We start from the raw sequence: 14,187 nt of genomic DNA, 5'->3' as shown, positions 1-14,187 counted from the left end.
AATGGAGATACTTACGAATTACTTCCAACTAATACATTAGATTATTACATTCGGTGTCATGAGCATATCCTTTTGTTTCAGAAAACTATAATACCATATTTTCTTGCATACCACACCCCACAAAACACACACACCTTGTTTTTGAGAAGGCAGAATGAAGAAAAAAAGATTTTTTTCAGAGTTATGGCTGCACAGAGTGGGGACAGGGACTACTCGTCAGATCACTCACCCTCCCCTTCTTACATAAGCAAAAACTGAGACCCTACCTGCTTCTGAAAACTGTTATATTTATTGGTAGATATAAGATTTTGAAAAGAGCTAAAAACAGTCTACAAGGTTGTGAAGTAGGAGAAGGAAGATTAGGAATAGCTAGCAGACAGCAAAATTGCCAGAAGAACTATTAGCTTGATTATTGAAACATCAAGATCATTAAAAGGAGAGAAAAGAGTTAACATTTGTGGGGGCACCAATTTTTGAAGAAAATGTGTGTGGTATAGGAGTAAAATATTAGGGCTGTCAATTAATCACCATTAACAGGTGCTATTAATGCGTTAATTTTTTTAACATACATTAAGGGCTGCTGCTGGGCTGTGCATGCTTGGGAAAAAGTGGTCCCTCCCCAGTGTCTACTGCCTACGTGACCCTGCGCACTGGGGGAAAAGCAGTCCTTTCCACCTTCCTGCTGCCACACTTACTGTACTTAATCTCTAGGCAGAAATTAGCACAGTTCTACTCTGTTATTATAGCACTGAGTCGTAACTGAAACCAATTTATTTGAAAATATAGAAAAAAAATCCAAAAATATTTTTAATCAATTGGGATTCTATTATTGTTTAACTGTGCAATTAAAATAGTGATTAATCACAACTATTTTTCAAAAAATCTTATGATTAATTTTATTAATTGTTTGACAGCCCTAGTAAATACAGCATAAGTCAGATTTGGCTGCAGTTTAGACCCTAACGAAGTTAGTGCACACACACTGATGGGAGGGGGGAAGCAGAGGTGAGAAAAGTCTACTTACAACTGAGTCTGCATCTGGACATTCCCTATGTAAAAAATAAAGAGAAAAAAGGGTAGAATTATGAAAACTACAAATAAAAAAGGATTTTATTCACACACATTTGGAATGTCCTTTAATCATTTTTATTGCTCTACAACATAACTCTTTACACACAACTCCAGAAAAACTAACTTAAAATTTCCTCATTTGATTTATGTTCATATTTCTGAAATTAACTGTCTATTAAACTGCATGAAAGCTATGCAAAAGCAAATGAAGATTTAAGATGACTATAACACCAAGTAAAGAAATTTACAGTAAGTGTTGAAAATCCAGCCTTAATTCACACCACAGTGGAAAAAGGAAGGAGGGGAAGGTACATGAGTAATATCTTAATTCCCACAATATCTGAGGTTTAAAGCAAAAGTTTATTCATTTTAAGTAGATGTATGTAGTTTGAAGGTGTCAGATCTACATTGATGATTTGCAAACACATTAAATCCTAGTGAACAATTGTAATTAATTTCTCCACATACAAAAATCTACAACATTATTATTATTACTAGTTCTTGAAACAATTAAAACTTGGCTAATGGAGTTCAGACTCTCTTTCTTATAATTTCACTTCCTACAGCTCATGTTGGCCAAACCCTGCATAGGCTCCAAAGCATTACTTCAATAGATTTGAACTGTATCAAAAGAACTTAAGTTTATGTAAAAAACCAATAAGGTAGATAACTACCACAAAGATTTGGTCAAAAAATGAACTCTTCAGAAGTTTCCAAAAATGAAGTTGTGGGGGTGAGGGGAGGGTGTTGGCAATTATGAATGTCTAACATGGAACTGTTAAAGTGATTTTGCTTCTGGAGTCAAGCAGTATTTTCAAAAATGGAAGTCATTCCTGATGGCAACATAAAATTCTCACATATCTGAAGCTGTAGAAGTAATTACTGCAAACTAAATATGTACAAACAAGGGATTAGCACACAGGCCTGACACATTATAAGCAATGTCACTAGCCTCAAATATAACTGTAATTGAACAATATTTTCTCAACTCTTATTAAGAATACTTATTTCCTTTGATATGTTAAATAGTTAAACATCCAACCTATAGACAGTCTCTTAATGAAGAAGTAAAAACTGGGGCTAGGAAAAGACATTAAAAAAGCTAGAGGCTGAATGGATTCAATCTTTGAAGTTTAGTCTAACCTGCCCAGATGGAACCAATATGCAAGTGAACAGACATTCATTTTTAACTCAGGAAATGCAGGCACATGTCTGAAGTGGCTCAGACCAGCAGCTGGAGGGTGCTAGAGCAGGCCCTCAGCTGCAAGGAAGCTGTGTTGGGAAGGGCAGGGGCACAGTCAGCCCCAGCAGTAGCCTCAAGTGAACTGGCCAGGGAGGGGGTTTCATTCCCCACTCCCTGTCCCACTAGGTCTGCCTACTGCTCTCCCCTTACTGCTGCAGCAGCAGGGGTCAGGCACTAGCTGGCATGGTCAGGCACTGGCTGGCATGGTCCTCTGAGATAAAGGGGGTAGGGAGGGGGTTTATTTCCCCCCTCCACCTCCTCTGCCCCCAGGGGACTGCATCCAAGGTCTGCCAGCTCCAACCGCTGCCTCTGCTGATTGCTCCCTGCCTGCTTTGCCTTTAGGGGCCATGCCAGCCTCCGTCTCACCATGCCCGTGGCCCTGCAGCAGCGAGGGGGGAGCACCAGGCAGAGCCTGGCTTGGGTCTGTGTCAGTGGGACAGGGAGAGGGAAATTAAACCCCCTCCTTGGCCAATGAGTCTACTGCTAGGGCTGGCCATGCCCCTGCCACTGGAGGAGCAAGCGGAGAAATGCCTGGCAGGGGTTGTTGTACTCCTGCCTGTCAGACCCTGGCTGGGGTCCATGATGGTGGGACAGCAGAGGGAGGGGGAATAAACCTCTTCCCTGCCCCCTTCACCTTAGGGGGGTTGGCATCTGGCCCTGACCTGTCCCTGCTAGGTAGCAGAGGAGTGGGGCCAGCCCTGCTCTGCTGGAGCAGAGAGCACAGTCCTGCTCAGGGCTGCAGAGCATGCTGGGATGCTGGAGGACTCTGGTTTAACTTAAACCAGGAAGGGGCCTGGGACAGAAGTTCCATATATCGGTTTGAGCTCAATCAGTTAAGTCTGATACTACATTCAACAAGGTTTATCTCAAACCGGTGTTGGCCATTTTGAAACTGGTTTATGTGCACTGAACGTATGTTCTGTTACAGGTTAAAAACAGGTTCTGATCACTTAAACAGGTTTATGTGCAATTTCTTTCCCTAGCCTGAAGCATTATCAAATTTTAATACCACCTTAGAAGGAACTTAGAATGAGAAAAAGGATTATGTCCTTCCTTAAAAAAAGCAAAACAAAGAAAGAATACCTGAACACAAAGGGTCTGTGACAGTTTCAGTTCACTCACTTTTTACCTTCCCCTTCTGTCCTAGCTAAGCTGCTAGCAAACGTGCTGTAGCAGGTCACCTTTGGGTGCTTGCTATTTTAAGAAGCAGGCAGCTACTAGGTGCCTGATAAGAGCAGCCATTTTGGGAACACTAGGTATATAAAGGCTTCAGTTTGCTGTTGCCAGCCCAGGCAGAAACATGGCCTAGCTGAGCTGCAGCAGGAACAACCCAGGAGGTAAGGACAAGAGCTTATGGGGATGGACAGGAGGCTCTTGGTCCTGGGCATGACCTAAAACTGCACCCTGCCAGGAGTGGTGGTCTGGTGGCACTCTCAGTGGTGTGGGAGCCCCCAGGAAATGCCAGGCTAGTTATCACCTCAATGAAAGGCGGGGCAGGGCACTATAATAACCCCACCTCCCACATCCCTGGTGGGTTCAATTGGTTCAGGGGGAGCCCAGGCTCATGGGAGTCCTGAGGCAGGACCCAGGTCAGCAGAGGAACCTGGAGCAGTGCCCAGGCTCTTTATGAGTCCTGTGGCTGCAGGGACCCTGAGAGGGGGCCAGGCGTGGCTATGGCCACCTGAGCCTCACAGGGTACAATACCCCAGGGTAGAGGGCCAGGCAGGGCTAGGGCCACCTGAGCTGGACAGGGTGGCAGACCCCAATGAGCTCCAGTGAAGGGGCAGTGTGGGGGTATAAGACCCTAGTGCCAGGCAGGGCTGTGGCTACCTGAGCCCCAAAGGGTGGAAGACCCCAGTGTGGAGCCCCAGTGAGGGGGCCGAGGGCTTGGAGCCCAGTAGGTATTTGTTTGTCTGTTTGTGTGTATGTTTTAGGAAAGAGACCCAGTGCAAGCCACTGGTGGATGCCAACTGCGCGGTTTGGGCTACGATGTAGGGAAGAAACAAAGCCACAGATAACACCCCCTGGCATTGGGGAGAGAATGAGCAGCTTCCTGCCCAATTAGAACTAATTAAGAAACAACAAGGCGTGGCAGAAAAGTGAGGTGGTTAGCCCAGAGACAGGTGGGCAGGCCAGCATGAGGTCTGGCCTCGAGCATGCCCCTGTCACACATGCTAACACGGAAAATTTATTTTAAACAGAAATTGTAAGTGAAGGCTCACTAGATTTCTTTGCTGCCCCCCAGAACCAAGGGAATGGGTGTATAACATCTAGTATTAAAGGGCATACAAAGTATAAAAACAAGACTAAGTGGTAGATCAGAGATTCTCAACTTTTGCAGACTCAAGGCACCCCCCTCAGAAAATGCCAGTTCTTAAATTTTCACTCATTTTTTTGACTACAGATAAAGAGCAATTCTTAGTTACAGATAACTCAGAAAGACCACAACAGATTCCAGAATGTTTTTAATACTATGAAATCTATTTGAAATTTGTCTTTTATCTTATGAATCATACTGGCATACCTAACAGTGCTAACTCTGCATGGAACCCTACATCACCCTTGAGAGGCTTTCAGGACACAGCGGCTGAGAATCACTGGGACATAGCCATGAAAAAAGAAAGATCTTAAGGAAAGTACCACAAGTATACTAGAAAAAAAGTCATAGTACACTGAAAATCAACGTTGTATATAGTACACAGATTAAAATTTGAAACTTTATCTAAGTTGTTGTGCTCACACTTAAAACAAAACAAAACACTGAAATAAAGAAGAGGGTTCAAGAAAGAGCTAAAGGAATTACCTAAGGTCTGGATTGCCTGTTTTACATTAAAAGAACAAAGAAGCTCTCTCTCATAAACTTAACAAAAGAAGTTGAGAGGTTACTAAATCATTATCAATAAGTTCCTATGCAGGCAGAAGACTTCTGAATTTCTAGTATTATAGAACTACTTCAACTAGCAAGAAAAGTCACAGAAGTCGTACAAGACCCAGCAAATTTGAACTAAATAAATTCAAATTATAACCAAAGCTTTTCCCACTCTCAACCAGAAGAATGATGGCACTGTTGGAACAACTTATCTAGAAAAGTTATGGCTTCTCCATCACATAACAGAAATAGCTCAAGAATGCATTCCTTTCTAAAAGATTAATTTTACCTTAACCTTAAGTTATGGTTGATGCAGGAACCACTTGTAAAAAAAAATCTATCCCCTATATTACGTAAAAGGGCAGACTAGATGACCACAACAATTCCTTTGACCTTAAAATCTACTACTTTTCAGGCATATTAAAATGTTTAATGATAGAATTTCAGTCTTCACAGAAACCACAGATACCAACAGGATAGAGGGAAAAACAGGGTTTAAAAGGAATGAATGCTCTGTAAGTCATCTCAGTTTTCTCTACAGCTCCTTAAATTGAGAGGAATAGTCTTCAGCAGTTGATTCTGACGAGGCCAAAGAGATGTCAGATCCCTGGGATTGATTATTCATACTTACCCTTGTCAACAAAGTAAATTAGCAGGCAGTGGGCTTACTGCTGTAATGTGAACCTATTAGTTAACTACTTCCCCCTTCCCTGCAAAAACTTTATTTCAAACTGTAGAAAGCAAGACAGTAAAGAATTTTGAAAAAGTACTCAAAATTGAAGACTACAAACAAGTCCTAAAGTCAGAAATTCCTGATTCAAGTCTTCCCTGGCAAACCAACTCCCATATCCATAAATAAGCAAAAGCCTGACAGGAAGGGAACAGACATGGGGTGATTAAAATAACTATGGCTAAGAAGTGGCTAAAGGAGTTCCTAATTTAAATTTCTAAGGACTAATATTTTTCTGAAAAATTTTCACAAAAAAAAAAAAATCATCCTATTTTGGTTACCTACAGAGCAGGATGAAACAAATGACAACTGCACAAAAAAATCCTGATTTTTAGGGTGGTTGTAGTAGAGCAATTTACATTTTCAGATGTTATCTCTTCACTGTTATGTAGTATACAATTAATCCTAACAGAAAAAAGATATAACAACTTATACATTGAATAAAAACGTTTGCTCAAAGAAAGTGTATGCTAGTGTACCAAATTAACAAGGATAAGCATGTAGATGTGCAAGGAGTGGGTTCATAGAAGCCCATGTTTCACCTGTCACTGCCAAAAGGACTTTCTTTCTTTCAGTAAAATTCAGCAAAAACATGATTTTTATCAGAGATCCAACTCATCACAGTTGACTTGGAGGCTTTCTAGTCCCTGAAACCAATACCAAGAGTTTTTCATTTCCATTGAGATCTTTCTACTCACCAGATAAAAGTTTACTGCTCTGTAAGGAATTAAGTTTTTGATAGGAAGGAGGTTCATAGCTTGCAAATCAGGGAACAGTGGAACAACACAAAACACGGGGTTACCTTGAGTGATAAAAAGAATGGAGAGCAAAATAATTTTGTTGGCAAAAAATTCAGGGACAGCGGACTGTAGGTATCCTCCAGCAGACCTACATGAAATATGAAGTTCTACTTTCTATAAAAGTATATGATAAAAAAAAGATAAACCTCCTAACATAAATTAAAAGCTATTTGACCTCTCAAAAAATTTTAGTCCTTAGGATTTGACTAATTTCTGTTTTGAGGGTTGTTTTGTTTTTGCTCACAAGTTCAGAGCAAATATTTTACTATTCTAATGTCTTCTAAATATTCCTCAAGTATCAATTTTAAATACCTTTACAATTATTATTTTTAGTTATACAGATCTGGAAAAACTTATTATTTATAATAAAGCAGAATCTTACTGACAAGAATCTCAGTACCTACATTTTCATCTCTTCTCCCCCAGCATACTTTGTGGGGAAAAGGAGTGGAACATTTAAACACATCTAAGTGAAAGTAGATCGATCTACACCTGTAACTGAACTGAAGTCCAGCACAAATAGACTGGTCTAAAATGGCACAAGCAACTTAAGATAGACATTGGAGGTATGGCTCAACTGAGATCGATTCAGGTTAGACTGATATAATGAACTTGTGTAATGTTCCTTAGAGAGAAGGATTAATTCTTGGAAAACAAAACACCTTTAGGGAAAATTATTTAGTAAAATCTATCAAAGAGTCCCAAGGTAACAGTATAAAGAGAGAAGCAATCGTGGTCCAGAGACTTGCCATTGCTAAAATCAAAAGGACGAAAGAAAAATCATAAAAGCATCTTCATTTGGTATAAGTAAATAATGAGCATCAGGCTTAAATCATTAATTATTGGCAGACTGTTACTGAAAAATAAAGTAACCAAATATTCTAAGATAAAAAGACTTGCTGACCCTCTTATTTGAAAACATATTTAAATTGTTGCATCTCTATTAAATTATAAGTTCTTTTTTTTGGGGGGGGGGGGAACGGGACTTCTAGAAGCTATAAAGAAAACAAGTCAAAATTACTTAATACTTAAAAAAACAAAACCCACCATTCTGATCTTTTTTAAAGAAGATGTTTTGAAAACTCATTTTAGAGCATAATTAATTTCTGATCCAATTTAATTCCTGTTGTCTTTTTAAAAAATCTCTGAAAAATATACTTAAGAGTTATCCTACACTCTTCTTGTCATTTATAACTACATTTTCAGGAAGAGGCCAACTAAAGCCCTGATCCTCTAAATACCTGGGTACAAAGTATTTTTTGTGCGTGCCCCCTACCCAAGTGAAATTACCCACATGAGCCAAGTCATCTATGGACTGAAGTGTTTATGGAACCGAGGCCTAGCTTCCTAAGCAGAGAAGAGAATTAAACAGATGAAGTACTGTCAAATGCAATAAAAAACAAACAAACACCAAACCAAACCAATTTAATGGTCTCTCCCACCACTAATATCTTTTAGTTATAACACACTTATGTGCATCTAGGAGAAGGAAAATGTCTTTCAGAAAAAATAATTGTAAAGTTAGTGTCTCTTTAACAGAATTATAGTCATTCCCAATATTTTTCTTGGTAATTATGCTACATATTTCCATCTGGGACTGCATGCTTCAAGTTTGAAATACTTACACAGATTCTGCATCTTTTTCTTTCTTAATTATTCCTGACAAACCAAAAGGCTTTCTTTTCCTTGGTTTTACCCCTACAGAAAAAAATGTTTATCCTTAGATCACAGAAATGAATTAATTCATATTTAACAATGCCACAGACCCTCTAGTCCATGCAGATATTAAAAATGTGGCTATAGTTTGTGAATGAAGCAAAAAGTTTAATTTTCTAAGTAAATCTGAAGCCCAGTACACCTGCTTACAAGGGGGTAATAAAATGAAAATGATTTCAAAGTTAAAGTCTGTTCATTATAACATTTAGCATAGTAAAATTGGCTTTGTATCTTACATCGTAAGTTATAATAAGTTACATGTCATTAGAAAGTGAATGCCAAACCCAGATTCTCTCAGACTAATGTCATGTCTACTCATCTCCTAGATTTTTGCTGAAGTTGACTAATTTTTTCAGAAAACAGAAAATATGGGAGTGATCATTTAGAATCACAGGATTGAAAGGACTCAAGGCTCACTTAGTTTAACCCCCTACATGAATGGAAGATACACTATTCCTGTATCACACCAAACAAATGTTTCTCCAGCCTTATTGCTTCATGTCCTGCCCTCTGCAGCAAGCAAGAACAGCTGTTCTCTTTATGGCAGCCTTTCAAATATATGATAACTACTATCACATGCTCCTCATTCTCGCATCTCCATTTCTTCAAACTAAACATACTTAGCTCTCACCATTTCTCATATGGCTTGCATTCCAACTTCTATGGCATCTTCACTACTTGCCTCTGTAACCTCTTCAGTTTCCCTATTATCTTTTAAAAATGTGCAGCCCAAAACTGCACACAATATTCCAGCTGAGGTCTAACTGCACAGACAGCTTCAACACTATGGCTCTGACTCCTTTTTTCCCAAATAACCTCTTAGATGAAGTGAAGTGTGCTTTCAGTAAAACAGTTATATATTACAGGGGCGGGCAATAGGGAGTTTTGGTGAGCTGTTGTGGGCTGGATCAGCACCCCCAACAACCTTCGCAATAACTCAGCAAAACTCCTTAAGGGACAGATCCTGTTGGCCTAGCCACATGGGTCCAAGCCGCTGCTTACTGTTTAGGTTCTGTGGGCTGCCCCTGCTTAGGGGGGGAGCCCAGCCCCATCCTGGCTGTGGAACTGGTACCCGTCACAGAGGTGTGTGGGCAGTCAGCCATGGTTATGTTCTGAGCTCAGCCCAGATGGGGCGTGGACAGGCAAGGAGTCAACTGGCTAGGATCCCTGGCTAAGAAGAGGCAGCCCGTGGGGCCCAAACAGTAAGCAGCAGCTTTATGGACAGAGCATCAGAAGCTGAAGGGCCCCAGAGCCAGCAGAACACATGTGGCTCCCAGAAACTCTGCAGACCCAGCAGGGGCTCAGCTCTTTCTGCGGATGCCCTGACTTGTAGCACTGTATGGAACTGAATATTAGCCCAGTCTGAACAGTGCCAGGAGAGAGACCTAAGCAAGCACCATTTGCAACCCCTGTGCATGGATGGAAAGAGCCAGGATGGCAACAAAAGGAGTGGAAGCAGGAGCCTGGCAGTGGGTTGGGGCTCGGGAGGCAGCAGAACCATTGCCAAAGTAGGGAGCAGCAAGAGGGACTGGGCCACAGGGAGGAAGAGCACAAGTCAGGCAGGGCTGTGCTGGGCACATGGGCAGCAAGTGCCAGGTGAGAGCCACACACTGGGGGCCATGGTGGAGATGCTGTGCCATAGGGGCAATCAGAAGCAGCAGCTCTGCAAATACAGCCAGGCTCCTATCCCAAGGAACTGGGCATGGGGTCCCGCCCTCCAGCCCACGTCAGGCAGAAATGCTTCCTACAATTGCTGGTGCAGGCGAGCAGAAGTGGCCACCTTGGTGCTGGGCCTGTGGCTCAGAAGCCAGCAGCTGCCTCCGCTCTCTTGGTTGGCATGTCTAGCTCCATCAAGCATCCCAGCCCAGGCTGCCCTATGTGCCTGGGCTGGGTGGAACCAAAGGACTTGCTATGAGCTGAACAAAAACTGTCCATGGGCCGGATCCACCCTGTGAGCCATATTCTACCCACCCCTGATATAAAATCTGAGCATCTGGAATAGTAATTCAACATCTCTTCTAGCAGTTTTGCTCATTGATATGATCCTTTTGCTGGGACTACACTAGGTGGTATGGATGCAGCTGAGATATTTGTGCAGTCTGGGAAAATTTTTGCTTAGATAACTGGAATCCAGAAAGCCAGGACAAATTTATGTCATAGCAGGCAGATTGATGGATTCTTTTTTCCTTGATACAATAATAATTCATGAATGTGTAAATTTGTATTTATATATTGTTCATTTCAGAAAACACTCAAGTCCACAAGGAATTACTATTGGGGTATGACGCTAGTTCTCAAAAGCATGCATTTGCTCCACTGTCTAAATGTTTGGAGGTCCCTCAACCGTAATTTGGGCAACTAAGAGTTGCCTGCACTTAAAAAAAAAAAAAAAACAACTCTTCCCACAATAGCTATTATACTGGCAACCCATGCTCCCAAAAGGAGTGAAGACACACATATGCAATGGTAGTTTATAACGTGAAGAAAATAAACTATATACTGACAAAGTACTTTGCCTACAAATTTCTCTACATTAGAATATCTGTTGGCATAATCAATATAGATGTATATTCCAAAACTTTAAATGCAAACCAGGGCTTAGCTTGCCACTTGTAAATTATCCAGTCAGTTGTTAATGTCTGATCTACTCGAAATAGAACACCAGACTGGAAATGACAAACCAAATGGTTGCAAATGGAAGTGCAGCTGTTTATGAAAAACATTTTGATCCTTTAAGAATTTTATATAAATTTTGTCAAGAAGTGGTCCTGGACTTTTTCTTGAATGCCAATTTTTAATTAAAAAAAAAAAGTTTCAAGAGTACTACTACTTAATAACTTTCCAAATTTTTTTTTAATCTAGTAGCAGCGTAAGAAATTAACAACTCACCTTCAGTTGCAGTAGATGTATTGCATTCTTCAAAGTCAATAAGGCCTTAAAGAAAATTGAACATGAATATTAGTTATTAGCTTTAATCTTAAGAGACATTTTTTGAGATATTTTTTAAAAATAGCATCTTTTTGTCCTTAATACAAAAATCTCACTACAAACTCATGTTCTGAGAGTACTCAGCCCTAAAACACAGTCAACCTGAAAATTCATGCAAATATGATGATGACTATGTAATTGACTACTGAAAGACTTTATGATCTCAAAAGTAAATATTGAAAATGTCAAGGAGATCAATATGAACTTGACTGGGTTGCACACAGTTATGTCTGGCTACTGAGAATACCACTGTCAATATAATTTAATATATATTCTAGTCACAGTCGCTACGTTAACATGATTCTAGGCAGCTTACATCCCATTGACTGTTCATTCAAATTTATACCAATAATACTATAATAAATTAACTTTGCAATTATTTTTTTAACAAGAGAGATGCAAAGGGAAAAGGCAAACACTGCTACGGCACTACCCAATTGTACTATTTTATATTAGCTTTGCCATTCATCACATGCATTTCCATTGGGACTTTTACATAGTAAGAAGGGAGAAAAACCACTTTTAAAAATACGAAAAAGTGAAAAAAATAACAGAACAGCAAAAAGCATCAATGCAGACATGGTACCTAAATTACTGTTAAGTCACTGAAATGAAAGACTTTAAGTGAACAGTACTGTTTTAACAAAAAAAAAAAATGCCATTGTGGACAGTTTAGTTTAGGAAACAGCTTTTTGGATTGAGACATTCCTGTGTTTTTAAAGTGAGCATCATAATGGCATTCAACCTGTGTGCCTGCGTTTGTGTGCACACACATACGATTATATTTACATTACACATAAAATGGCAAACTATTGCTTCCTCCCCCTGATACTGTATAGTAACCATGCTCCCCCCATCCCTGCCACATACACACCTACATCATCTTAAAAAAAATTACCGTTCTCAGGAAACAACCCAAGCCTGGAAAATTTCAATTACAAGTGACAGAGCTCAAATGGAAACTTTTATGCATCATTAAATATTGAAGTGTTTCCTATTCCCACTATAAGAAGTGCTTTATAGTGATACTTTGAAACCTCTTCTCAGTTTTCTGGTGTAAGAAATAACATAGGAAAGTTGTGTACCTTTTTATGAATGTTGATTTGGAAAAAGGAAAGAACAGTGCCCTGAGGCATTTTCTGTCTGTGACTTGGAAGAAAGTCATTCTTATACCTTTTTGAGAAACCTAATATTCAGACTTAAATGAAGCAGAGCCCAAGTACCTGAAATATGCAACTAAGATTGTTTTTAAGCATACTGATATAGCAAATTATGTTGTATTACACAAGATGTCACACTCAAACACTTAAAATGCATTAATTTTAAAAACTGTGAAGTTAGTGCTGATGTAAGCATGGGACTAATGCATATTCAAGTCATCCCAGCTTATTTCTTTCTAAGGGCTGTGAAATATTTACCAAGTAAATAATAAAAAACATTCTCAGAAGTGATGAGAAAATATTCATTTGGATCTTTCAGGTCAAAATGGTGTTCTATACATTAAAACTAATATACTTTATGATATTTTTCCAAGACTGCAATAAGATCTATACACAACTAAACGAGAAAAAGCAGTGCAATATAGTAAATTAAAAAAAAAATATATAAAAATCAATTAACCTCTACATATATTTTTCCAAGTAAACTGACTCGGGGTATAGACAAGTAAGGAGCATTACATAATTCTAAAGAGATTTTCCATACATGAAAAAGTCAAAGCAATATCTAATTAAATACAAAAACATGTATCCTCAAAATAAGGATTTTACTGATATTCAATAAGATGCCAATCTGACAAATGCACGTACTTGTACACAAAGGTAGGCACATGTACAGTTCTTTGTAAGGTTAGAATCTAGGAGCAGAACTATAATAACAGTTTAAAAATGATCTTTTAAAATTGTTTTAGAATAGCAGTGGGCTGGATAAGGCCTGCCAATTGATCCAGCCCATGGCTGCCTCCAGCGACACTCTGCATGAGGCCAAGCCCTGCCTGCTCCTGCCCGGGGCAGTCCGTCTCCCGACCACCCACACCTGCCCTGTGCCTGCTGATGGCACTGCCCTGGCTCTGACCCCAGCCAGCATACACAACTTCCCAATGGAGCTGCTCCTGTTGCAGCTGCCCAGGTACTGCTTAGCTCCCCCTGTCTCCAGCAGCTCCTCTTCCTCCTGCCCCTCCCTGCTGTGCTGCTCTGGCAGGGGGAAGCTGCAGCTGGGCAGCTCTTGCTCCAGCATGCGGGGCTCTAGCTTCGGCTGTCAACTGCCTTCCACTCACTCCACACACCCAGTGCAATGAGGTGGCCGAGTGGGTGGAAGATGGCTGGAAGCTGAAGCTGGATCTCTGTGCTGGGGAAGAAGCCACCCAGTTGCAGATTCCCCCTGCCTGGAATGGCATAACAGGGGCAGGAGGAGGAGGGGGAGAAGCCACTGGAGGCAGGGGTAGCCAGGTAGTATCTGGGCAGCTGCAGCAACAGGAGTAGCCCTGCTGGGAAGCTGTGTGCACTGAGGCTGGGGAAGGGCCGTTGGCAGGCATGGGACAGGTGGGGGCAGCAAAACAGTGCTGGTGGCCTGGGATGGGAGCACTGTGAGGGCAGCCACAGGCTGGATGGGGGATGAGTGGGGTGGGCAGAACACACCTGTACTGTACCACCTGGGCAAGCTCTATCCCCCTGCCTCCCCCACCCCTGGCCACGTCCTGGGACCTAGTATGCAGGCAGCCCCCCTTCACAAATCCATATCCCCCCACACAAACACCCACACACTCCTCCCC

The 14,187-nt window shown here is 40.9% G+C and overlaps 1 protein-coding gene across 2 annotated transcripts in view; it reads right to left on the bottom strand.

Annotated features, from left to right (window-relative positions):
• FCHO2 (FCH and mu domain containing endocytic adaptor 2) overlaps positions 1-14,187 on the bottom strand; it is a 153,528-nt gene that overhangs the window by 49,710 nt on the left and 89,631 nt on the right. For both annotated transcript variants that reach the window (XM_006263835.4, XM_006263836.4), the window contains exons 9-11: positions 11,319-11,363; positions 8,339-8,411; positions 1,025-1,049 (exon numbers count right to left, since the gene is read on the bottom strand). In XM_006263835.4, coding sequence (XP_006263897.1) covers positions 1,025-1,049; positions 8,339-8,411; positions 11,319-11,363 — 143 coding nt within the window. The remainder of the gene's footprint in view (positions 1-1,024; positions 1,050-8,338; positions 8,412-11,318; positions 11,364-14,187) is intronic.

Source organism: Alligator mississippiensis, chromosome 3, assembly GCF_030867095.1.
Source record: "Alligator mississippiensis isolate rAllMis1 chromosome 3, rAllMis1, whole genome shotgun sequence".
Lineage (NCBI taxonomy): Eukaryota > Metazoa > Chordata > Crocodylia > Alligatoridae > Alligator > Alligator mississippiensis.
Note: the sequence above shows the minus strand (reverse complement) of the source record. Positions and strands in the feature narration are given on the sequence as shown.